At 43.2% G+C, this 26,804-nt stretch overlaps 1 protein-coding gene and 1 pseudogene across 1 annotated transcript; both read right to left on the reverse strand.

Annotated features, from left to right (window-relative positions):
- Positions 1-16,451: 16,451 nt before the first annotated feature.
- On the reverse strand, positions 16,452-17,170 carry LOC128422475 (NF-kappa-B-activating protein-like; annotated as a pseudogene).
- Positions 17,171-24,915: 7,745 nt separating this feature from the next.
- LOC128422250 (AKT-interacting protein-like) lies at positions 24,916-26,537 on the reverse strand. The gene has a single exon (XM_053406021.1). It carries the CDS (start codon positions 26,383-26,385, stop codon positions 25,507-25,509), a length of 879 nt encoding a protein of 292 aa, XP_053261996.1. The 5' UTR covers positions 26,386-26,537; the 3' UTR covers positions 24,916-25,506.
- Positions 26,538-26,804: the final 267 nt, after the last annotated feature.

Below are 26,804 nucleotides of genomic sequence, written 5' to 3' on the forward strand. Positions count from 1 at the left end.
TTTAATTACATTAGGGAAGCACCTTATTTAGGATGGTGAGAAGCCCAAATGATATAGGTGCTACTTCACATGGGAAAATAACTGCACAGATGGGGGAGCCCATATGTTTCGCATTCCTTAGATAAATTTGCAGTGGAATGAAATTCTCTGACATCGGTTCTACCTGAATGAAGAACACGACCAACTCTCTGTGTCCATATCAGTCCTAAGATCTCCTGCAGTGCCACCAGGTGCAGGTTCAAAGCAATGTAGACCTTAATGTACCCAAAACATTCTGGGTACAATATTCAACTTTCATCTAGGGAAAAGTTATGGAAAGAGGATATAAAATTGACTGCATGTCGTTCGGTGAAAGAAAACTATATGAAAATGATATATCGGTGGTATTTAACAACAAGGAAAATTGCAAAAATGTACAAAACGAGCTCAAATTTGTGTTGGAAATGTAAAGGGAAAGAAGGTACTTTTTACCACATGCTTTGGACATGTACACTGGTAAAGGCTTTTTGGGAAATGATATATAATGAACTAAAGAAAATGTTTATAAATACATTTGTTAAAAAAACAGAAGCCTTTTTGTCAGGTATAATAGGTCAAGAGATACGAAGAGAGGATAAAAGACTTTTTGTGTATGCAACGACGACAACGAGAATGCTTCTAGCCCAGAGATGGATGGAAGGAGAAATACCAACAAAAGAAGAATGGTAGAAAAAACTGATGGACTGTGCAGAGATGGCAAAACTGATGGGGAAGATCTGAAACCAGGAAAATCAAGTATTTGCTAAAGACTGGAGTAAATTTTTTATTTATTTTAAAGACCATTGTAAACAGTTAAAACCATTGGCAGGGATGGAATGACACCTGTAATGTGGAATGTGGAATGTTAAACAGAAGGCAGATAACATATTTGAAACAGATATAAATGTATTTCTTCCAGCCAGCGGCGGAGGGTGCCCTCCCAGGCACAGGATAGCTGGTCAAGTGCACGGAGCAAGCTGCCCACAGGGGCGGAGCCAGCAGCCAATGGCAGATATTCAGCATGCTGCCCACCCAGGACTCCCAAGCCTCCCCCAGCTGTTGAAACGAAGGGGGAAGGGGAAATGCCGTCGGCAAAGCGGCGCAGCTCCCCCCTTCCCCCGATGGTTCAGGGTAGGCTTGGGCGTCGCAGGTGGGTGGGGCATTGAATGTCACCCCCCCCAGGGATGACACCTGGAGCGGACGCCCCCCGCCCCTTCCTCCACCATTGATTCCAGCAAGGGAATTCAACACAGTCAGGGCTGGCTGGCATAGCTATTAGGTGGGGTGAGACTGCTGCAGTGGAACGTCCCCAACATAACACCCCCATTTCCCAGTGGAGAAGCACCAGGGGCGCCGATTTCAGGTGAGATCTCACCAAAACTGTACGAGATCTTTCGAAGCCCAAAATCAATCCCACTGCCAGTGCTGCTTCTCTGCCGATGGTACAGGTGGCAGAGTGGGTGGCAGCAACAGCAGGGCCACACGTCCAATTTCCCTTCAAATGGCGAAATGGGCTGTGCCGCCCCTGAACACATTTCACGTAAACTATATGAGCATAGCCCCATCGTATATTTTATGACAGGTGTGTCACTCTTCAATACTTTGTCCAAATTAGAAGCAAAGAGTTGTGTGGTAATTAAAATTCAAAGAAATTCTGGCTTGGGTAGAAGAGCATAAATAACAGTGACACTTCCCCAATTGCACCTTGCAGTTCACTCTTTAGTTTCAGCTGTGAATACCATTTTGCAAATTGATTGCTATTCTTCCAGCTGCAAATAATTGCATAATGAGCTTTATTATAGTTGGCTACTCCTTTGCATGTTATCAAGGGCACAGCATTTTGTCATTTGCAAGTTCAGAGGCACACAACAACTGAACATATTCACAGTGCAATCTAATGACATGTCTACTCAGAAGTAAGTTCTATGCCGATAAATGGAACTTAAGTGTGTTCAAGACACTGCCCTAAAATAAGGTTACCAATTTTTTTTCAATGAATCTGTGGACACTTTTCAACTTCAATAGATTTTGTATGGGGACTGATTTGTAAATCTGGGGACTGTCCCCAGGAAATGGGGACATCTGGTGACCTTACTCTAAAATATTGATGAATATTCATCCAATATTCATCCAATCCTACTAATGATTCTAACTGTTTACAATGGTTTTTAAGGTAGTTTATAAAATTTCACCATTCCTTATTAAAATTTTGGTCTTCCTGCTTTCTGATTCCTCCGGTCTTTTTAGCCATTTTGGTATAATCCATCAACTTGATCTGCCATTCTTCTCTGGTAGGGACTTTATCTTCTTCCCCTTTATACAATGTAAGCATACATCCCACTATGCGAGAGGCGCTGCCTTGAGCTGGATGGGGGGGGGGGGGGAGGCAGCGCCGTGTTGTCTGTGAGAGCCAGTGTGGTGAAGTGGTTAAGAATGGTAGTCTCGTAATCTGGTGAACCGGGTTCACTTTCCCACTCCTCCACATGCAGCTGCTGGGTGAACTTGGGCTAGTCACACTTCTTTGAAGTCTCTCAGCCTCACTCACCTCACGGAGTGTTTGTTGCTGGGGAGGAAGGGATAGGAGAATGTTAGCCACTTTGAGACTCCTTAGGGTAATGATAAAGTGGGATATCAAATCCAAACTACTACTCCTCCTCCTCCTCCTCCTCTTCTTCTTCTTCTTCTTCTTCTTCTTCTTCTTCTTCTTCTTCTTCTTCTTCTCCTCAGCCTCACTCACCTCACAGAGTGTTTGTTGTGGGGGAGGAAGGGAAGGGAGAATGTTAGCCACTTTGAGACTCCTTAGGGTAGTGATAAAGCAGGATATTGAATCCAAACTCAAATCCAAACTCTTCTTCTGTGTGACATCACGTGGGTGTTGCGCACCATGCACCATGTGCCTGTGTAGTCACAAGTGTGGCATGTGTCTTGTGGGCATCGTCAGAAGGAGATGCGTCATTTGGGGGAGGCCTTGCCCAGCGCCGCGCAGTCATGGCTCTTCTTTTCATGCTCAGGAGGAGCCTGCCTTTGATGCTGTGCCACGCTTGGCTCGGTGGTTCGGCCTCCTCCTTTGGCTGAGCCCCCAGCTAAGGAATATTGTGGGGGCTGGCGACATCTCTGCCCCCTGGATTTGGTGCACAACCAAACATGATTAGGTTCCTGAAAGCAAAACACAGTGCATTACAAATGGTGTCTCACAAATTACAGGTACAGGAGTCAGCATGTTTCAGTTTTTATGCACATCATTTGTATCCATTGGGACCACTGATCGCGGTCAGGGTGGGACCTTGATAAGCTAGCCCCACACATGCATGTTAATGAGAACTTTTTCTGCTGCTCATGATATCAGTAGTAGAGTTGGACAATGGAGAGGGACAAATCTATTAATTAGTTCTTATTTGAAGGGAGGCCTTGTCTTACCTATAAGTAGATAGAAAGTCTGCCGGCAAGGCATCATTGTCTTCTCCAACTCCAAGAAATAAGTACTTATAATGCGTAGTAGTATTAAGTCTACTGTTGGCAAGGTCTGACACAAGTCTGCACTCTTCTCTCAGGTTCTAGAGGTCAAAAGAATATTGGTTGCTTAACCTTAGCAGGGATCCTTCCTCTCTTTCTCTCTTCCACTGCTCCTCACACAGCTGCAGATATATATTTGTGTTGTTGCTGTTTTAAATTTGAGCTAAGGAATAGGCATCACAGTGTTTTAATTGGTTGGTTTAGAAATCATTTAATACTTCAAAATTGGTTTTGCTGTCTCGCTGTTTTTTAATCCACACCATGCCTATTTGTTTTTTTGTTTTTTGAGAGGCCCATGATTTACTGCTTCTGTCAAAGGGAAAAAGAGATATTGCATGCTTCATCTTCAAAACCTGCAGATCATCTTAAGAATGTAAGAGAAATAATTCACTCTCAGTAGAATGCAAGTTTTAAAGACAGGGTGCCAAAGTCTGTGACTTGCAAGGATGAATAGAGCCACCAGGCATGTTTGTGTGTTCAAATATTTATATGCCCTCTCTCAGTTTGACAACTATCACCACAACAATCACAAAAGAATAGCTAAATGAAAACTTAAACAGCAACAATAAAATTAAAAGAGCAAGGACAGTAAAACAGAGCAGGGCATAAAGGCAGCAGAGTTATTTAGAGATTACTCCAGACCGATTAAAAGCTGCTTCAATGACGTGCTGCAAGTAAAAAGGTCTTCTTGCAATTTTGAAAAGATGCCTGGGTTCAGCATCTGATCAGCATTTCTGGAGATGACATGTCACATGTGGACTGCTATTCTAAACTAGACATTGCCTGCCTAACTTCAAAAAGGATGGGGGTGGAGAGGAATTCAGAGAAAGACCATAGCATTCAGTCAAACTCATGGGGGAGAGGACAGTTGGTCATTCATGTACTTCAGTTCCAAGCCATTTAGAGTGAACCCCAACGCTTTTATGTTTTGAAAGACAATGACAGTGGCATTGTGTGACTAGGCGCGACAGCCCCAGCCCCCAGGGGTCACAAGAAAGGAATAAAGACTCTGACATGTGTTGTGGAATTAAAATTAGACCACAACTTTATTTAAACTTCCAAATGTAGGAAGACCTTGGCTTAGGCCTTGGGCGTGTACCCCTCCCAGCTGGGGGAACTGGGGCACATCAGGATAAATGGGATATGGGGGTGCTGATCGCCGAAGAATGGATGCTTTTGAATTATGGTGCTGGAGGAGACTCTTGAGAGTCCCATGGACTGCAAGAAGATCAAACCTATTCATTCTTAAGGAAATCAGCCCTGAGTGCTCACTGGAAGGACAGATCCTGAAGCTGAGGCTCCAATACTTTGGCCACCTCATGAGAAGAGAAGACTCCCTGGAAAAGACCCTGATGTTGGGAAAGATGGAGGGCACAAGGAGAAGGGGACGACAGAGGACGAGATGGTTGGATAGTGTTCTCATAGCTGCCAGCATGAGTTTGACTAAACTGCGGGAGGCAGTGGAAGACAGGAGTGCCTGGTGTGCTCTGGTGCATGGAGTCACAAAGAGTCGGACACGACTAAATGACTAAACAACAACAACAACATTTGTGGGGCTAAGTAGGGATTTCCTGGGCACCTTTTTAAGATGACACATCAAGAACATCTTCAGATTGACCTGTCACAGATGACTGGCATGCTGGGCCTACAAAAACGGAACTACACAGGCACTGTCAAGTAGTGATGGGGAAGAAATTCAGTTTAGTTTACATTTTCACGCCGATCTATCTAATTCACACTTTCAAAACAAGATGCAAACTGACAAAACAGATAGCAAGAGCAGAACTCACGGTCAGACGCTGATAATGATTCAAAGAAGGACAATCATGAAATGAAATCAGGCCAGGAGATGCCAGGAATGTTAAACATCTACATGAATACAAACTCCTTACTGTATGCCATAATCTACATGTATACTCTTGAGGCTGGGTTGCTGGGTTGCTCTTAATGCGCCAGCTTTAACACTTTGCTAAAATGAGGAGAACTAACATGTATAAGTTGCAACATCTTTTGCTATGCATTTACATTCCCCACTGGATGCCACTGTCTGATCAACTTTTAGCCCACAGAAAGTCTGCTTTTGGAAAACTGTAGTTTTGAGAAGTCATTAATTCCAAATAAAACACACGAATCTTAGGAAACATGTTTTATGAAAATCCCTGAAACACAAGTGTAGAAAACGCAACACTGTGAGTTCCATGAAGCTGTGGACTTTCAAAGACACTCCCTTGTACCTACCCGTTTTAGTTTTCATTGCGCCAAGTGCCAGGTAGTTAAAAACTAAAGCAAATTCCTTTACAAATAAAGGTCGGTCGGAATGGTAGCACAGATTTGTGTGCTTGGCCACCCAATATATATTCCTAGCAAACTTGTGGTTTCATTCACAGCACTTAGCTGGAAGATGAATTCCTGGTGCCCATTCAAAGAAGACAATTTACCCACCTAATCCACTGCTGAGCTGAATGAAGCCTAGAATCTTACTTACCTTCCCAGCTCTTCTCTGCAAATAGGTCTGCTTGATGGAGACAGCCATTGATCATTTATAAGGCTCAAATCCACATGTATTTCATAAGAATAAATGGAGAACTTATATTTCTAGTGGAAGCTTTGTTTACGACATGTTGAGGCAAATACAGGGGAGAAGGTGTGTGCTAAAGTTACATTTTTAAAAAACTTAGTATATGCGTGAGGGTTTTGTGTCAGCATCACTTGAGTAGGTTCTCTTTCTATTCCTTTATTAGTTGTTATTGGCAGTGAGAGAATGTGGGGGGGGGGGTAAGCCTTTGGTTGTCTGCAGTCAGATTTGTTTGTGTTCCTGGTATTGAACACAATTATAAAATTTATAGAAAAGAAATTGATATAATTATATTAATCTTATATCTTATAAGGTATGGGTGAGGGACGCGGGTGGCGCTGTGGGTAAAAGCCTCAGCGCCTAGGGCTTGCCGGTCGAAAGGTCGGCGGTTCGAATCCCCGCGGCGGGGTGCGCTCCCGCTGCTCGGTCCTAGCGCCTGCCAACCTAGCAGTTCGAAAGCACCCCCAGGTGCAAGTAGATAAATAGGGACCGCTTACTGGCGGGAAGGTAAACGGCGTTCCGTGTGCTGCGCTGGCTCGCCAGATGCAGCTTTGTCACGCTGGCCACGTGACCCGGAAGTGTCTGCAGACAGCACTGGCTCCCGGCCTCTAGAGTGAGATGAGCGCACAACCCCAGAGTCTGTCAAGACTGGCCCGTACGGGCAGGGGTACCTTTACCTTTACCTATATCTTATAGTGTGGCGGTTTGTTTGATTTTTCTGTTATTTGTTTGTTTGATTGTATGTTTGTTTACTTGTATGTACATCTGTTTTTCATAACTGTATTTATTTTAAATTAATAAAGTTATATTTTAAAAAAGATTTGTTTGTGTGTCTTTGGTTGTCTGCAGTCAGATTTGTTTGTGGGGGGGAGGGGTTGTTGGGTCAAGTTAGCCATATTGATTTGGTGGACTCTTGTTGTCTTGTTGGGCTGTGTGTGTAATAAGGGGGAGTAAAAGTTGCGACGGCAGCTAAACACTGACAGACAGCCGAATCTGGCTACCATTTAGATTTCTCACAGTGTTCACAAGTGAATTTCACTCTGGGGCATTGGTGGTAAATTAAAATTACAGATAGACTCAACTTTTAGGTGGTACATGAAGCATCAAGACATCATTACTGCGTACAGTGATATCTCGGGTTACAGACGCTTCAGGTTACAGACTTCACTAACCCGGAAATAGTACCTCGGGTTAAGAATTTTGCTTCAGGGTGAGAACAGAAATCACTCGGTGGCGGCACAGCAGCAGCAGGAGGCCCCATTAGCTAAAGTGGTACCTTAGGTTAAGAACAGTTTCAGGTTAAGAACGGACCTCCAGAACAAATTAAGTTCTTAACCCGAGGTACCACTGTATATGTATTCCTTATATCCATTTTACCTTATTTTAATGGCCTTAATCTGTTGTTTTTTAATTATTTTTGGCGTATTGTCTTATATGTCATTTCTCCCTGCATTGCAAATACCAACTAAAATATTTTTATTTTTATATTTAAAGGTACTTTGGGCACCAGTAACTGACCAAGAATGGCAGGTACTGATAGTGGCCCCATTCCCTGGATTTCCCTTTGGGTATAGATGCACCCTAAAATTCTCCTTCCTGCTTGACAGGATAATACAGATGACCAGCTTACAGCAAGTGGCTATATGCTCACTGTGGTATGCTTTCACTCAGTAAGCAATCATTTATATTCACTCTAGGTCACATTGACTCTCAACTTCCCATGAATATAAGATTTTGCTTTCAGGGGCGGAATAGCACATTAAAATAAATGCATAGCTGTTGTTCAAAATGGCAGCCCCAAGGTGAGCTGTGCATTCATAATGGACAGTAGAACATGTCTTGGCATCTTCTCACGATGCGTTGCCCCGCCAGTTACAGCCAATGACATGGAGCAGTGAAATGTACTGTGTGATCACCCTCAGACATGGCTAGAGTTTCATTCAAGAGGCAAATGTTATGCGGGGGCTTCTGTTTTCTCCAAGAGCTCCCATGTTTATCTCAGCCATGTGTTTCCACCCTGAGATCATGTTGCAGCACAAACTCTGCCTGAACTATTGAATGTTCCTTTATGCTAGACTGCCAATGACTACTACTTGTATTTTCCTTCTGTAAAGGTAAAGGGACCCCTGACCATTAGGTCCAGTTGTGGTTGACTCTGGGGTTGCGGCGCTCATCTCGCTTTATTGGCCAAGGGAGCCGGTGTACAGCTTCCGGGTCATGTGGCCAGCATGACTAAGCTGCTTCTGGCGAACCAGAGCAGCGCACGGAAACGCCGTTTACCTTCCCGCCGGAGCAGTACCTATTTATCTACTTGCACTTTGACATGCTTTCAAACTGCTAGGTTGGCAGGAGCAGGGACTGAGCAACGGGAGCTCACCCCGTCGCGGGGATTCGAACTGCTGACCTTCTGATCGGCAAGTCCTAGGCTCTGTGGTTTAACCCACAGCACCACCCGTGTCCCATTTTCCTTCTGTAGACTTCAGTTTAAGATTAGTATAAAAATATAATAAGTTTTCAAACACAAGTGCAGGAGAAATCAAAAACAAAAACAACCCATATGTTTAACCCTTCTCACTTTATCCTGTGCAACTTACCCTTATCACATGTTATCCCCTCACATTCTAAAACAGATGAGAAACCTGTAGTCCTTCAGCATGACCTGGTCATGCTGGCAGTGGCCAATGGGAGTTGGAGTCCAGAAACATCTGGAGATCCACATGTTCTCCATCCCTCATTTAAATGTTTCTTAGATTCAAAGAGGTATATTACATTTTATTTCTTTGAGATTTAAACAGGGTTGCCATACGTCCAGAATTTTTCGGACATACCTGGAATACTGCAGTTGGAAGCAGTGTCCGGCCAGAAATCAGCAAAATGTCTGGGGAAATCCGGGCATATGGCAACCCATGTTGGCAGTGTCATTTGCGCGTCGAGGTCCCCAAGACACCCCAAATAAGAACACAATGACACTTTATTTTTTGTTTAAGTTTTTGGGCATACTTTTGGCCACAACTTTATTAAAAATACAGCAATGTGAGTGGTTGCTTAGGCATTGGTAGCACTAACAGCCCCTGCACAGGGATAGCTCTGACATTCACACCCTGCAAAGTCAGAAAGGGTAAGTCACCTGGGGAGAGAGACGGGACTGGGAACCATTCCTCACCTCTCCCCAGAATGCTCCCAGGGGCTCTTGCGTGGCCCTAGCCCCTTGCCAGGGGGTTCGGACAAAAGCATGGGGAGCCCCTGGGTTCCTTTAATGGAAAACCCTTGCAGCAGCAGCATTTTGGAGGGGCAGGCACAGCCAAATCCATACTTCTCCTCCAACCAATTTATAACCAATGCCTAACCGCAACCTTACAAGTTGTGACGATTTGCTACGCAGTAGGCAAAAAACCAAGTGGCACACACTAATCAGCCAAATGGACAAAATTCCTACCGGGCCCCTGCCCCAAAGCAGACGACCCCATGACAGGCATAGCAAGGTCAAGCAAACAGCCTAAACATTAGGGAGGGAGGGCGGGTGATCCGAAGAATGCAGCAAAAGAGGAAGCTCATCACTGCGTGCAGTGTAGTTAACAAACAGGGCTGTCAATCAATAAATGGCAACATATAAATCTCCCCAGTAACAGCCCGTCCCTGCTTAAAGATGGCCAAACTCTTTTGCCCAGCAAAAGTGAGGTGTCTTGTCAGCCCCCACTGCAACACGTGCTCTCCATGAGGGAGAACACGCTTTGTGCCAGAGAAAAAGCTTGACAACTTCTCTCTATCTCCCCCCGCTTAAAAAGCTCAATAACTTTTGTGTCTGGATTTTCACTTTTTGAAATATGACAATCCTAACAAACAATAGAATCCAAAAACACAACCATCAAGTTTCAGATCATCAAGACTACTCTGGAATATCCATGTTGAGTATTTGACACTGCACATTTGTTTGTATTTCAAGATTTCATAATGAGCTTGGCAACATCTCTCTCTTTCATTAACACAAAGGCTTGGCTTGGCTTGATTCTAAGTGGACACAATGCAAAGGAATGAGCAATCTCATTTTTCAAGATTCTCTCAATTTTCAAGAGTGTTTACCACCAGCCTAACGAATCCTCCTCAGATCAATCATTGTTTTACTATTAAGCTCTGTGGGAGAAGAGCTAGGCCAACCAAAGTGCTTTCGACCATCTCATCCTTAAAACATCTAGCTGTATGATTTGTGACTGTAATAAGGAAAAGCAGCCAGACCTTGAAATGACATTAGTTGCACTCTCAGACAACTGCCGCAGTTTCAAATGTCACATGGATGGGTGCTTCCTAAAATCAGATTCAATAGTCATTGGAGGTTTTTAAGAGTGACACTCAAAAGCAGACAGGGCTCTACTAAGACGCAAATGAACTGACTCAGACATTATGATGTTCTGCAAGGAAGGAAAAGCCCAGCTCTTTACTAGGATCCTTTTACTTCTCTTGAGTAATAAAACAGTCAAAATTACCTATTATTATTATTTTTATTAAAGGTAAAGGGACCCCTGACTATGAGGTCCAGTCGTGAACAACTCTGGAGTTGCGGCGCTCATCTTGCTTTATTGGCTGAGGGAGCCGGCGTACAGCTTATGGGTCATGTGGCCAGCATGACTAAGCCACTTCTGGCGAACCAGAGCAGCACATGGAAACGCCGTTTACCTTCCTGCTGGATAGGTACCTATTTATCTACTTGCACTTTGACGTGCTTTCGAACTGCTAGGTTGGCATGAGCAGGGACCAAGCAACGGGAGCTCACCCCGTCACTGGGATTCAAACTGCCGACCTTCAGATCAGCAAGTCCTAGGCTCTATGGTTTAACCCACAGCACCACCCGCGTCTCTTGTATTATTACTATTACTATTATTACTATTACTATTATTACTATTGTTATTATTTTAGGTGAATCACATCACAGATGAAATGTCCACTCATCTTTGACAAATATATGAATTATGCAGCACTCCACCTAAGTTTGTGATATCATTATATTGTGTGACATTATATCCTTCATCCTTTTTACCACCTGTAGAATATAATGTTAAATGCCAACAGCACGTAGCAGGTGTGAGCTTATTCACAATATTAAGAATTGGCATCTTTGTATTGTCAGGTGTGCTTCTGTAAGATCTTAACCTGCATTTCTTATGTTCTAATATCCAGTGACAAGAGAAATGTTGCAAGCTTTACCTTCATCAAAAGACATAGTGCTGACATCTTCCTTACACACAAACTAGGAAACACTGAGGAAAATGAGGTAAGCTTTGCCATGCGTGGAGAAGAACGGAATCCATATGTCACCCTTTGTATATGAAAGCACCCTGATACTCTGATACAGTGCTATTTTTCTAGAAAAAGAGGTGCTGAAACTCACCATGAATGCCTCCCTTGTTCTCTTATAATGACAATGGCACCCACCTTAGAGATGACAGAAATTTTTCCACTAATTTCTAGCAGAAACATTCTGCTAATATTAGCAGGATTTTTTTGATGTCTGTACCTGAGCCAGTGGAGGGCACACAGTGGGAGGAGACCCTGTTGCACTTGTGGGGCTAGTGGTGGTTCTTGCTAGCCCACTGTTTTCTTGAATTTGGCCATATATTGATGCTGGGACCACTCTCAGAAGTTGCCTTTACAGAGCCTCAGCATCTGAAAACAGTGCGGAATTGTGTTGTGATGGGATTTAGAAGCAGGCTTTGGGGGGGGGGAGCTATATTTAATGACAAAATATACAAATACAAATTCCCATAAACAGTCCCAGATGTTTGACTTCATATAAGTGAAGTACCACATTATCTATGAACACCTTCCCCTCATAAACTGAGCTGGGTTTTTGTTACCCCTGGTATCCCAGCTGCTGCGTTTACCAGATTATTTATTAGAGTTTGCTTTCTATTAAAATGGTGTTGAAGCCTAGAGTTTTTACAAAGAGCTTGTGAGAGCAAAATAATGCAAGAGAGAGAGAGAGAGAGAGAGAGAGAGAGAGAGAGAGAGAGAGAGAAACTATTAAAGACAAAGGATTTCAATTTCAAAAAATTGTTTGTATGTATCATATTTGGCTTAGGGTTATGTTTGTTTTTTTTGGATCATCTAATGAATGTCTCTTATGTTTTATGGCCCCTCTTTTATCGTGTTCCTCAATGAACTTTAGTTACATTTTGGTTCTGCTCTATTAAAGAGTGAAGAAACTCTAGAATAAAAACACTGCAAATCTTTGCTAGACATAGCCTGGAGCAAGGTTCACAATACATTCCAGAGAGACGCAAAGCAACAGCTGCTAGTGTAAGCAGGAAGAGGAGATCATCCATCTTGCTGGACACTTCATTTCTCCAGCCTCATTCAAAGAACAGTTATCAGGCAGGGAAGTGCCCAGTGCAGCCAATATGAACAGCAAAGCAGGGAGGTATTTTCCTAAGCAATAGTTAAGAGTACAAATAATAATCCAGACATGTATTTGGCAGCCTGGAGGTGAAATCATAATTAAAAGAAGACTTTAGAAAAGCACAGATCTGAAAGTGCCAAGTAAATACTAAAGGGTGGGGAGTGTACAAACTCACAGACAAAAATGATGGCATTTTTTGTTCCCTCCAAAAAAGCAAACCCTGCACATCCTTTCACCATGCGCAAATGCTGTGGCAAAATTCAGGTCCAAGTCAGGCATGATGCTAAACATGGGTTGTAAAGGATAAAAGGTAAAGGACCCCTGGATGGTTAAGTCTAGTTAAAGGCGACTCTGGGGTTACGGCACTCATCTCGCTTTCAGGCTGAGGGAGCCAGAGTTTGTCCACAGACAGCTTTCCAGGTCATGTGGCCAGCAGGACTAAACCACTTCTGGCACAACAGAACACTGTGACGGAAACCAGAGCGCACAGAAACCCATTTACCTTCCCACCGCAGCGGTCCCTATTTATCTACTTGCACTGGGGCGCTTTCAAACTGCTAGGTTGGCAGGAGCTGGGACAGAGCAATGGGAGCTCATTCCACTGTGGGGATTACCTAAAGGTAAAGGGACCCCTGACCATTAGGTCCAGTCGTGGCCGACTCTGGGGTTGCAGCGCTCATCTTGCTTTATTGGCGAAGGGAGCGGGCATACAGCTTCCGGGTCATGTGGCCAGCACAACTAAGCCACTTCTGGCGAACCAGAGCAGTGCACGGAAATGCCATTTACCTTCCCGCCGGAGTGGTACCTATTTATCTACTTGCACTTTGACGTTCTTTCGAACTGCTAGGTTGGCAGGAGCAGAGACTGAGCAACGGGAGCTCACCCCGTCGCGGGGATTCGAACTGCTGACCTTCTGATCGGCAAGTCCTAGGCTCTGTGGTTTAACCCACAGCGCCACCCGTGTCCTTGGGGATTACATAGGTTGTATCTAATAGTCACTTTCCTCATGACAAGGTTTTCATCTGTAGAATGAGGAAGATCAATTTCCAGCAGTCCTCCCCCTGCAACTGTGTGGTCCCTAAATCTGCTTCAGGAGGCTGGATGACCTGCCCAGTAGCAGATCTGGGTAGTGACTGACTTAAGTCTCTTGATATCAATGGCTGTACACTGAATATGACTTAGATGGACACAATCAATCTAAGGGGAAATTGCCTCTTTATATAATTGACATCTAATAATCTGTCTCTCACACTTTATCTGAAAATTGCTTCCATTAGTTTCTGATCAGGGCTTAATTATTATCATTATTTAAGCATGGAGTGCCCATAGCCTTTGATTATGCGTATTTGCTTTCTTTAGTGCATTTTTCTGTGATTTAACAAAACTGAAATTGAATGGTGCCACACTGGTATGTTATTGTGCTTCCCTGCTGCTGCTGGATTTGGATAGTTACAGTTACATTTTAAACATTTAGGCCCGGTGTTTGTTTCATTACTGCTGGTTTAATTAATGTTTGGAAAGGTTTGATAGTATTATATTGTATTATTTCATCGTGAAAGACACTTTGAGACAGTTTTACACTTGGGGTGGCTTATACATATTTTAAGTAAACAAGTGAAGTGAGAACATGGCTTACTATGTTGGCTTTATATTTAGTGTCAACATGGGAGTCAGGAGCAGATCAGGAATAATTTACAATGTGTCAGTGATGTTAACACTTTATTCGAAGAAGCAAAACAACTCAGGCCTAGTGAGTACAGCTGTACCTTGGTTCTCGAACGTAATTCGTTCGACTTCCAAAAACATTTGGAAACCAAGGTGCGGCTTCCAATTGACTGCAGGAGCTTCCTGCACTCAACTGGAAGCCACAAAAGCCGCATCGGATGTTCGGCTCCCAAAAAACATTCGCAAACCAGAACACTCACTTCCAGGTGAGTGTTTGGGCATTCGGGGGCCAAAACATACGAGTACCAAGGGGTACAGGTACCAAGGTATGACTGTACAGTAAGTCTTCCCAGTAGGTCTTGTCCAAATGATGCAGCTGCGATTAGCAAAGATCCCTAGCTTTCCACATCTCTCTAAATCTCCTCCTCCTCTGGGTCATTCCCAAGCAAGCTGAGACTTCATCATCGTGTCTGCCTTTGCTCTGTCATCTTCATACCTCTTCGGGTTCTGGGAGGGAAGCTGGTCACAACAGGAGTGGAAGACCCCTGGCTTCTTCAGCAGCCTGACTCATCTTTCTCTCCTGGTCCCCATCTTCTCCAGCCTCTACTTCTGCCTCTGATTCTGTACTGCTGTCTGCCACAGGCTCTTCCTGCTCACTAAACCCTCTTGCCTCTTCAGTTTCTGCCACCTCCCCCCCCCCCCATTTTATCCTTCTTCTTCCTTTGACCACTCAGCATCATTCTGCCACCAATCTTCTGGCTCTGAGCATTCTTCCCTTGGGGATTCCCCAGATGGTGCCTCCCACCAGCCACTCTATGACAATTTGCAAGGGTGAAGGGATGGAAATTTGAAGAAAACAGTGGATAGATTTATCATTTTTATTATTGTTGACAGTCAAAGATTCTGGGTTGTATAAGTGCTGTGCCAGGGGCATTTTAGTTCTCGTGTGCCCCCAAAATCTGCTCCAAACGATGGACCCACTGGAGCAGATTTTGAGGGTATTGGGTGGATGGGCACAAGTGAAAGTACATTGTGTGAGCAGAACTGCAGTGTTAGATACTAACCTTTGACGTTGATGGCGCTGCATTTGACACTCTGATTCCCAGATTATACTGGTCTGGTTGTGTCAATGTAAATGATCCTCTGTTTAGCAGAGAAACAAAGATTAATGGCAAGCCCAGCATAATGGCAAAAGGTTATCAGACTATCCTTCATTAAGGCAGCCCTACAAAGTAAAGAGTTAGTATTAATTTTATGGCTGATAGTTCCCATCACACATGAGGTGAATTAATAATATGGATACGAAGAAAAACAATTTATTAAAGTTAATAACTCCTCCAATAAAATTTCCAGGAGGATCTATAGTGATAAATTGAATAATTATGAGTATAATTATGACTAACTAGGACCATAATTTCATGCTAATGTAATAATAATGACACAAAATGTAGATCATGAATTTTAACTGCTCAGTTATTTCAAATTTCCAGAAGGGTAGACCAAAAATAATAAAAAAAAACTTCAGAAAAGAGAAGAGCAAAAATAGTCTTTTACTTTTAAAAAATCTGGCCAATTTATGCTTTTATTGAGAAGGAGGAACTATCTATGGCTTAAAACAGACATTGCTGTGAATATTATTAGTGTGCTACCATGAATATCTCAGTATAATTAGAAATCTTAAGGTATTCTGAGAGCAAGAAATAGATATGCAGTGGAGCATACCATATGTCAGGAAAACTATTAATCCAGCGGTTATTCTTGGGAAAGGGAGAGCAAAAAATTCATTGAATAATATAATAAAAATGTGTTCAAACAAAGGGGCACCTAGATATTTCAGTATTGCGTTACTGTAGGTGTGGATAATAATTACATTATGCCTTACGTCAAGTGTCTGTTTATAGTGACTGGATTTTTAGACCTTGGTCACGCAGTATATCAGTATGAGTTAACCTCCAAAATCAGGGATTATCCAGAAAGACTGGAGGTATACGTTTATCTAGGTTTGCTGGTCAGAATTTAAACAAAGTCTTTTCTAAAATCACCACAGTTTCTTGGCACAATATCTTGGATTCCTGGAAATATTTTGGGATAGTCTGCAAGACAGCCTGCCTCGTTTCATTTTGCCTTGTGTCCTTCTGCTGCTGGCAACACCACACAGCAAATTTGTGAACAGGCTGTCCACATGCACCTGTCAAGGTTCTTATTTGATACACATAAACCGTTTCCCGAAATTCAGCCAGCAGAGATGCTGGACACTTATTTGCAAACTGCTGTAATGGGTGACGTTTGTCAATATACGCAAGAAGAGCATCCAGTCCATTTACTGTCTTTGCCCTTGGTTTTCCTGTAAACCATCTCCCAGAAGCTTGCCAGGATCTTCTCTCTTCTGCCTCTCCTCCTGGTTGAAAGATGCCAAGGCCCTCTTCTCATCCGCACTGTATATCTGTTTCTACTTGTTCAGACACACAGCTTCCATTTTCCGGTGCTGCTCATTACATAGCCAGATGTAAATGATGCAAACTCTTCACTGGTTGGACCAATTTCATCTCTACTAGGGATGCATTTTTCAGCTTTATGTACTCCTTCATGGCAGCACGTTTGCCATGGAGTAAAGCATGCCCGTAGTTCAAGGCCCGATCATCTTGAGAGGCATAGGTAATGGGAGCTTCTGGTCCTATGAAATCCATAGCATCTACATTTTATGATCTCTGAATCCAGACATCATCCACCATCATCAGACTCTTTGATGCTCAACTCACTGGAGTCTTTCCTGCTTTTCTTATTATTTTTCTCCCTTGGACTTTCCCCCTCTCTACTTCTTCTCCTTCTCCTTCTTTTTTCCCTCCACACTTGAAGCAGTTTTTCTCTTCTTCCTCTCCTCCTCTTCTGAGCTGAAATCAGAGGAATTGCTCTTGTTAGATGTACCACCTTCCTCTTTTACAGCACTACATTCATCAGAGTCTGGGTCAGAACCCCCAAACTTCAGGCAATCCAAGTTCATCTCTCTCTCTCTCTCCCTCTCTCTCTCGCTCTCTCTCTCTCTCTCTCTCTCCTGCCTCTGTGACTCCTCCTACTCCTTGCCATAGTGCTCTGAGGTGTGCTGGTGGCCAAAGTGGTGAGGAGGGCCAGGCTGCTGTGAGATGCCGCTGCACTTGTGGGATTGGGAGCAGCTGCAGGACCTCCAGCTGGGGATGAGCTAGTCACAGGGGTGTAATATGGGTTACTGGTGCCCGGGGCGAGGCATGTTTTGCGCTCTCCTGGTGAACTGGGCAGCAGCCAGTGCCTTCACCGGCCAGCATCTTATCAAAGGAATATCTCTTTGCTAACTAGCTACAACCAGGGAGCAGAGATAAGACAGAGAAAAACATTCAAGACAGGCAAGGAAGGAAGGAAGGAAGGAAAGAAGGAAGGAAGGAAGGAAGGAAGGAAGGAAGGAAGGAAGGAAGGAAGGAATTGAGCCTGGGAGGAACCGAAGCTGCAGGGGCTGCTTTCATGAAACTGTCCAGGCTTTGCACAGAAAGAAATTGTTCTGGGAAAACAGGCAAGAGAAGACAATCTCCCAGCAAAGAAATTGACAAAGGAGCCATTTGCACAAGTGACATTTCAGCAGTGGTTTTTCATGAATGGGAAAAGGTCCTGCTACCCCTTACCTTGTGCCCCCTCAGAAATTTGCACCCAGGGCCACGGCCCTCCTCCCCCCATGCTACACCACTGGCTAGTCAAACTGCTACTCTGCTGCCACTGTCAGGACACATACTCCACTGGGCTCTGCAAGGGGGACACAGGAGTCGTGGCTCAGCTGCACCGAGGGGAAAAAGTGATGCCTGCAGTCAACACCACAACTTCTTCCTTCCACAGGATGTGCCTATTAGGTTCGTCCTACTCTCATGTAGGACCTTGGCAGAGACACATGCCCGACTGGCATGTTCTCTCCCTCCTGGTCTGTTGCTCGGGAGCTTCAAAAGCTTTCTTCAGCCCGGACATCACAGTGACTGATACCAAGAACAAGCACACTTAGGGATCCACAGAGTATTTGCAGTTTGCGTAACAGAACTCAGTAGCACAGCATTTTGGCTAATCTACATTATTTACATATAATACACTTGGAGCATTCTGCCTTAGCTCCTTCCTCTTTCTCATCAGACAGCAATGAGAGAAAGAACAAAGGACAATAGTCCCACTTCATGGAAACAGTAATACCAAAACATCCTGTCTCCGTCACTTCCCACACTGTGGAATGAAAACATACACTGTCATATGATAGACAACAATCTCATTATGCAAACACGGAGCAAGAATCCTAACAGTGCCATGACTATATTTCCAATGGCTCACTTCCCCTTATCACTTATCAAGATTCAAGAGGCAGGAATCTCCTCCTTTCCCTTCAAACGCATAGACAATGCACTTAATGTGGTGTGTAATTGATAATGTTACTCTGCATATGGCAGGTACCTGTCCTGGCTGCCTTGAACTCTCATGCTGTTATGCATTAATCATACAACCATAGAATTGTAGAGTTGGAAAAGATGGCAGGGGTCAACAAGTCCAGCTCCCTGCAATGCTAGAATCCCTGACAGATGGCCACCCAACTTCTATGAAGATTTATTTTTAATAATAAAAAAATCAAATTACAGATAGGGGAATGGACAAACTTGTGGAAATGGTCAGAGGCTCTGTCCAAAGTTGACATACAGCATGCTTTAGAATGTTGTGCTTAGAGAACAGCAGATGGCTGTTTCATTGCAGTGGATTCCATGAAAGGAAAGGAAGAAACTGCTTTTTCTAAATAATAAGACCTTGTTCTTAAAGGTAGTGGACATTTTCAGTGCTTTATGTGTAAGTGAGTGTGTGGAAAGCACACACACGTTACTATCTTCTAGAATGCTTTATATATATATATATATATGAAAAAGCAGTTTTTCAGAACATTGCTAAAAGAAACTATAATTATTCATGTAAGGGGAGGATAAACACCTTTTAAAAATGTCCTTCTGTACCCTTCGTTCTATAAAATACCATTTTGTAATGTCTCCTAAATTGCCTCCATTATCCAAGTTTTACCTTTGGAATAACAATATGTTAAATCATTTTTGGTGTGAGTTGTCCTCATGAATAGACGGTACATTGCCCCAGGTAATAATGAGAGTTGCACATTGTCACCGTTTGTGGACAATGTCTTTCAGATTGTTAGGTTCCCTCACCACAACATCTAATCTCTTATTTTACACACACACACAAAGTCAGTAAGAAGAAGTTGGTTTCATTTAAAAGAAGGCTTCATTTCCAAAGACACCACAATGTGTTGTGAACTTAATACAAATATAGAGCATTTAATACTGCGGAACTTCAGCACCGTTCTCGGAAGATATACACAAGGGCACAAGTTAAATAGAGACAATCAATCAAAGTTTACAAGAAGCGTACAAGGTTTTCAGCATACTGTTTGGTAGCAATATATCCAATTACGCTTGGTGTGTGTAGTACATATATTATGCAGATCTGGTGCCTTTCTGCTATACATGCTTTTTTGTTTTGTTATTTTCAAAAAAGCAGAGTATGTAAATATAACGACCATATCTTAATTGCGGTTGTCAACTACCAATATCAGATTTATTGTTTGTGTACTTGGAAATGTTCATTAGCAGATGTAATGATAACCTTTTTGCCTTCTATTTCCTAAAAAGAGAAACTGGCAACAGAGCCACGTCTACCTACATCCTGATACACAAATTTCTATCTCACCATTTCACTGTGTGGTTGATTTTTTAAAAATGAAGCTTCTATCAGGGGAATTTGGGATTTTAGGGGAAGGGTAATATATGTCCAAAGGGACGCGGGTGGCATTGTGGGTTAAACCACAGAGCCTAGGACTTGCCGATCAGAAGATCAGAAGGTCGGCGGTTCGAATCCCCACAACGGGGTGAGCTCCCGTTGCTTGGTCCCTGCTGCTGCCAACCTAGCAGTTCGAAAGCATGTCAAAGTGCAAGTAGATAAATAGGTACCGCTCCAGCGGGCAGGTAAACGGTGTTTCCGTGCGCTGCTCTGGTTCGCCAGAAGCAGCTTAGTCATGTTGGCCACATGACCCGGAAGCTGTACGCCGGCTCCCTTGGCCAATAAAGCGAGATGAGCACAGCAACCCCAGGGTCGGTCACGACTGGACTGAATGGTCAGGGGTCCCTTTACCTTTACCTTTAATATATGTCCACCTTGGGTTGCCACCTGGTACTCAGCTCTCACCTGTGCCTCCTTGAAGCTGTCAGCATACAACAGCAGCCACACCCCTGGCAATGGCTTTGACTGGCCAGCTAAACCAAGTGAGGGTATTTGATGAGTATCAAACCCCTGGCAGGTTTGCATGTGAAGATATGCTTCGGCAGATTGAGCAGAGGAGAACAATAGTGGGCCCACGTTCAAGAAGGCCTACAGACCTACTGCCTAGGCTTGCATCCTGGGGAAGTTACTGCTGGTGCTGCTAATGCAATGGTTTGACTTCATCCCTGGAGGTGCGCTCCATTGTTTCTTGAGACAGACAGATGCCAACCACCATCAGAGGAATGATTTCAATAGGGCTGCTATATATCCAGGTTTCCCGAATATACATGGGATTTACCTGTTGAAAATTGCAGAATTCCGGGCAGAATTTTTTTAAAAAATGGCAAAAAATGTCTTTGGAAACCTAAGCAACACATGCTGGAAGTGTTGCTTTTTTGGTGAATTTCCTTGAAAATAGCTTTAAAACTTCATTATTATTATTTTGAGATTTTGCAAAAAAAAAAAAAAAAACTTTGCCCCCCAAAAAACAACTTTCACTTTTTGAACTTTGCCGAAAAACACTCAACAGCTTTCACTTTTTGAAACATGGCAACCCTAATTTAAAGGTACTGAAAATTGAGTTTTAGGGAAGGGCTGCAACTCAGGGTTAGAGCATGTGTGCTTTGAATGCACCCATTCTCTGGAACGGTACTGTTTCTAGTGTCTGTTAAATGCATTGATTTTACTACAGTAATATACATTGAAGGTGAGTTTACCTGGGCAATATTGTAATATAGCATTTTAGTTAAATCGTCGGAGTTAAAATGCAGGTGGTTTGTGCCAATGGTGGGGTATCTCAGTCCCAGTGCCCAATGCAACCTTCCAGGATTCTCTATTTTGTCTGCACATCTCCCTGCTCCATGCACTACTTGTAGCTTCTTAGTTTAGAGAAAAGGCAAGTGAGAGGCGACATGATACAAGTGTATAAACTTTGCATGGCATGGAGAAAGTGGATAGAGATATTTTGCACAACTCAGGAACCATCTTGAGATCCTTCAAAGATAAAGAAATGGAATGAATGAATGAATGAACAAATTGATCATCCAAAGATGTGGGAATGTGGGAAGATTCTGATGTGAATTTGCTCCATAACGATCCAGAGCGAGCTGCAACAGATAGCTAGCAAACTAAAAACATTTAAGCATGATGCATGGTCCAAAAATGACACAGATGCAGCAAAGAAAACATTTAGCAGGGTTTACTGAAGTAAATAAGCTAACAGTCATGACTATTCTTCTGGATTGGCACAGTCTCTTAAAAATCTAGTTGCTACAAACTTAACTCAAACTTAGCATGTAAAATAGCACTCAATAAGAGAAACACACACACGAACAGAGCAGAGAGAATGTAGAAAGAGGGAAAGGAATGAAAGCAGGCTCCTTTCAGCCCTGCAATTAAAGGCAGCCATGACCTTGGGAGAAAGATAACAGGGTCAGCTCAAACCAGCTGCACTCAGCTTCTCGGAAGAAATAACACAAACATCAGGAACCTTCTGCTTGTTTCCATGAAGAATAGAAACTCACTAGTCAGCTAGAAACTTCTAGCTTGTGTCACATGGAGAAATTACCAGAACCTTCTACCTGAACCCATTCTACACAATGATTTCTGCACATTAAACCAATGCTTTCTGTACTTTAAAAATGCAACCCATGGCAGATTCAGGACAGAAGTCTTTATTCAAAGAGGCACACAGTCAAACTATAGATTTGCTCCCCCAAGAGACAGTAATGGCCATCAACATGGATGACTTTAAATGAGGATTAGACAAATTCACAAAGGACAATGCTTTCCTATTAACCCTTAAACAATGCTCTGAATACAAGTTGAAGGGAACGCCGAGAGGAAGTGCTGTTGAGCTCAGCTTCTGCTTGGGGTTTTCTACAGGCTTCTGGTTGATCACTGGGAGAATATGATGCTGGATAATTATTATTATTATTATTATTATTATTATTATTATTATTAATACCCCGCCCATCTGTCTGGGCTTCCCCAGCCACTCTGGGCAGCTTCCAACAAAATATTAAAATACAGTAATGCATCAAACATTAAAAGCTTCCCTAAACAGACCTGCCTTCAGATGTCTTCTAAAAGTCTGGTAGTTGTTGTTCTCTTTGATATTTGGTGGGAGGGCATTCCACAGGGCGGGTACCACTACTGATAAAGCCCTCTGCCTGGTTCCCTGTAACTTGGCTTCTTGCAGTGCGGAAACCACCAGAAGGCCCTCAGTGCTGGACCTCAGTGTCCGGGTAGAATGATGGGGGTGGAGACGCTCCTTCAGATATACTATATGGGCCACTGGACACTCAGGAAGGGTACAACCCTTACAGGTCTGCTAAGGGTTGTGAGCTGGGAAGAGAGGACATGGCCCACAGACAGTCCTGAGGAGCAGACAGTGTGGTCTGGACAGTGGCATTTGATGTCCAAGTCTACATTCCCCCATCCCTGACTAATGAAGATTTCCTGAAGATTTCCTTATTTTTCATTCCGTGTTTTTTCGTCTTGTGTTTTCCTCCCTCAAAAGTATGTTTAGGTTTTATATTAAGGTGACGCTGGAAAGGCTTAGATCATAACACTCCCTTTTCACTCTATTCAAAGTGAGAACTTGCTTTTTGTAGCAATTCATTTTTAATCCACATGTCATGGTGGCTTAATACAACATGGTGATGTGAAAACAGTTTTTGATAACCAAAAGCAAGCGAAACCACAGAGGGAACAGTGATGGATTTGTTGCCTTTATGTTTTCCATTCATATGAATGAGATCTGCATAGTTAGGTTTAAAACTGGGCTAACAATGCATGTAAACAAAAAATTAAGACAGGATGCATGGCCACAGTGATTAGGTTCTGTAATCCTGTAGCTAATATGAGACTCAGCAGCGAACTTTAGAAAAAGAAGAAAATAGCAAGCAAGAAGAAACTCTTCATTATTCATTTCATGCAAACCCTTTAAGACACAAACACTGTTTGCAGGATGTTTTCTAGCATCCCAGTTCTATAAAGTTGGCTTAGAGGCAAATCCTGTTGAATTCAATGGTACTTACTCCAAAATAAGTGTGCCTAGCATGGCCACTCCAATACATTTTGTAGGCTGAAGTGGCTTTCTTGCTTTCATGCTGGCAAAATGACAGACCCTCCAAGTGTCCCTATTTTCCAAGGACAGTCCCAGATTCACAGAAGCCGTCCCAGTTTCTGATTTGATCCCAGAATGTCCCACTTTTCCTTAGGATGTCCCTATTTTCATTGGATAAATGTTGGAGGGTATGGAGTTATGCAGCCTCCGAGCCAAGCAGATAAGTAGCTATACAAACTTTAGAAGACATCTGAAGGCAGCCCTGTATAGCAAAGTTGTTTAATGTTTTAATATATGTTGAAAGCTGCCCAGAATGGATGGGACAACCCAGTCAGATAGGTCGGGTTTAAATATAACAGCAGCAGCAGCAGCTGCCATAATAGAATAGGGCATCCCTATTTTCATCAGAGAAATATGGGAGGGTTCACATTTACAAACTGGTTGACATTTTTATGGGGCTCTAGAATAAGCAGCAGCAAACCAATCAGTACTATGGATGAACAATGCACACTTATGCTATCCGCAACTACAGTGGTACCTCGGGTTACATACGCTTCAGGTTACAGACTCTGCTAACCCAGAAATAGTACCTCAGGTTAAGAACTTTGCTTCAGGATGAGAACAGAAATTGAGCAGCGGCAGCGCAGCAGCAGGAGGAGGCCCCATTAGCTAAAGTGGTGCTTCAGGTTAAGAGCAGTTTCAGGTTAAGAATGGACCTCCAGAATGAATTAAGTTCTTAACCCGAGGTACCACTGTTATGTATGCCTTAATCGTTCAGAAAACCTTAAACTTGCCTCCCTTTTTATAAATAATAAAATTATTATTATTACAGAATAGAATGTCCCTATTTTCACTGAAGAAATGTTGGCGGGTGTGAGGTGATGGTGTTCTCTGGCACAACTATGGACTGCAGGCTACTTTACGAGGTGCAAGGCAGGTCATATTGCACAAATAGCTCTGTTTTCTGACACTTCTACATCACTTCTTCGTCCTCCCAACTTGCTCCAGTATGCCACTATTAACACATTAGTCATGTCAGTCTCCAACCTAGCTCTCCTTACAGATTTTATTAAATCACCAAATGTGCACAATGAAGAGCACAGATTTTTCTTCTAGTGGTAAAAAGCTCAATGCTCTACAGTCCTGACTAATGTGCAAATTAAGGCTGCCTCTAACATTACTTTGACACATCTTAAGGCCACTGGTATAAGATGCCTGCAAACCGCATGAAGAAAAGGGATATACATTTATTTTCTTGAAAATCCTTTGAGATTTGCTAGCTGCATCCATTTAACTTTTCTACTATATGATGCTTACAGGCAATTGGGTTGTAGGTCTAAAGATTGTTGAACAAGTTATGTTATAAGCAGCCTGTAGTGACAATATCTATTTGGGGGAGGAAGGAAAATTAGATACACATCATACATGCCAATCTCAGCCTCGCTGCCCCTAAAAGGGCTAGAAGGAATCAGAACCAACTATTTACAAATTCCATATCCTAATGTATTTACAATAGAAACCAATGCATTTAAAAGTTTTAAATATAGTATTTTACTCTGCTATATTAGTTTACATAAACACAGATTACCTCTGGAAAGTATTTTTCCCACCTGCTCTTTACATTTTAAAAAAACCTACCCCTGGAAGGAAAATTTTAAAAGCTTTTAAAAGTAACCCAATGAAGAGCCTCAGATATTAGACCCCTGAGGCTTTCGTTACCCACCAGGGTGGACTTCACTAACTGGAGTCCAGCCTTGTTAAGAGCGACTTCCAACCTGCAGTTAAAACATATGTAAAATACGAAGAGTCTGAGCAATCCCATTGAGCAGATTTACTTGAGTCATTGCTACCATCTTTACTAATCCAAGTCAAGAAGGAAAGCCACTGCTTTGCTGTTTGGCTCTCCATTACATTCCCTCTTCCTGCAGAAAGTGTTGAGTGCTTCGTCATTCACAGGAACTAAGTAGGTAGAGTCTTTTCCTCTTTGCTGAAAGGCTGAACCGAGCCAGGCTTCACCCATGACAGGCCAGACACCTGCATGCTTTTGCACTGTTGATCCTCTGCCTTCTTCTGGGTCAACATCTTCTCTCTAGCTTCATCATGTATAGCTGGATTCCAGGGTGAAAAACTAATTGCATAGGGATCCTCTATTTTTGGTGGATCAAATAAGTGACTGCTGCATAATTTCACACTGTCAACCACCTTACTCTTGAAAAGTTGAATATCCTTGTCATATAGCACAGCAGCCTCAGGATTCAAAGGAATGGTTGTGTCAATCTTGTAGAAGACCCTTCGAGTGTACATCAGTATTTGCCATATGTGATTATGGTTTCGCCTCCACTTGGCAAATGCTCTTTTCACATCCAGTTCACCTGAGATGGGATCTACTAGCGGGTGGAAGATGGGCAGATCAAAAACCAAGCGTGGGCAGTCACCATCTGGGTAGTTGTCAGGGATGTAGACTGTAAATTTAAACACACCATCCTGGTACAACCCGTGCCTTATGAATATTACTCCAAACCACATTAATGCTGATTGGTAAGAGGGTTGCACATAGACACCTGGCAGCTTCTGCTTCACAACCAACGTGAATTCTGCCAGGAGAGAGTATTCTAGGTAGAAAGGTCCATAGGAGGCATGTGTCCCATTTGTAGACTGCGCTGAAAGGGCAGGTGAAGCAGGCTTGGTCATTGGCACAGCATTTTTGGGGATCGAAGGCAGCTGCTTTTTTTGAGTGGTGCGTGGAGGACTGTTCTTCAGCTCGCCAACCAGAGCCTTTTCTTCTGTTTCAGATCTCTTGCGTGTAGAACTTGTAGACATGCTCCAGAAAGGGTTCATAACGTGTATTCCGAGTAGAGGGTGGTAAATCTGCTATGCCACCCAGATAGCCAGCTTTCTGGGATTAGCTTCTGCCCGCGATCGGCTCGCCTGCCCCAGCCGCTGCTCCTCCTCCCAGCTTGCACCCATCGGGGCTAGGTACTCATCCTTTTGGCCGCCTGAAGTGTCTCCCTCTTTCTGTCTAACAGTAGGGCTGGCCTGGGTTTCTAGGATTGCGCTCTGAGGCCCCCAAGCCCACCCCTAAGTAAATAACTTCACACTGACATGTAATTTAGGTTTAAGTTTTTGGGCAAAATTTAGGCCACAACTTTATTGATTACAGCAAAGTGAGTGGTATTGTCTTAGGCACTGGCAGCCTACTATAACTGACTCCTGCCTCTCTGGCAGCAAGTCTGGAAGGGTAAACACCAAACGAGGGA

This window comes from Podarcis raffonei, chromosome 10 (assembly GCF_027172205.1).
Source record: "Podarcis raffonei isolate rPodRaf1 chromosome 10, rPodRaf1.pri, whole genome shotgun sequence".
Taxonomy (NCBI): domain Eukaryota; kingdom Metazoa; phylum Chordata; class Lepidosauria; order Squamata; family Lacertidae; genus Podarcis; species Podarcis raffonei.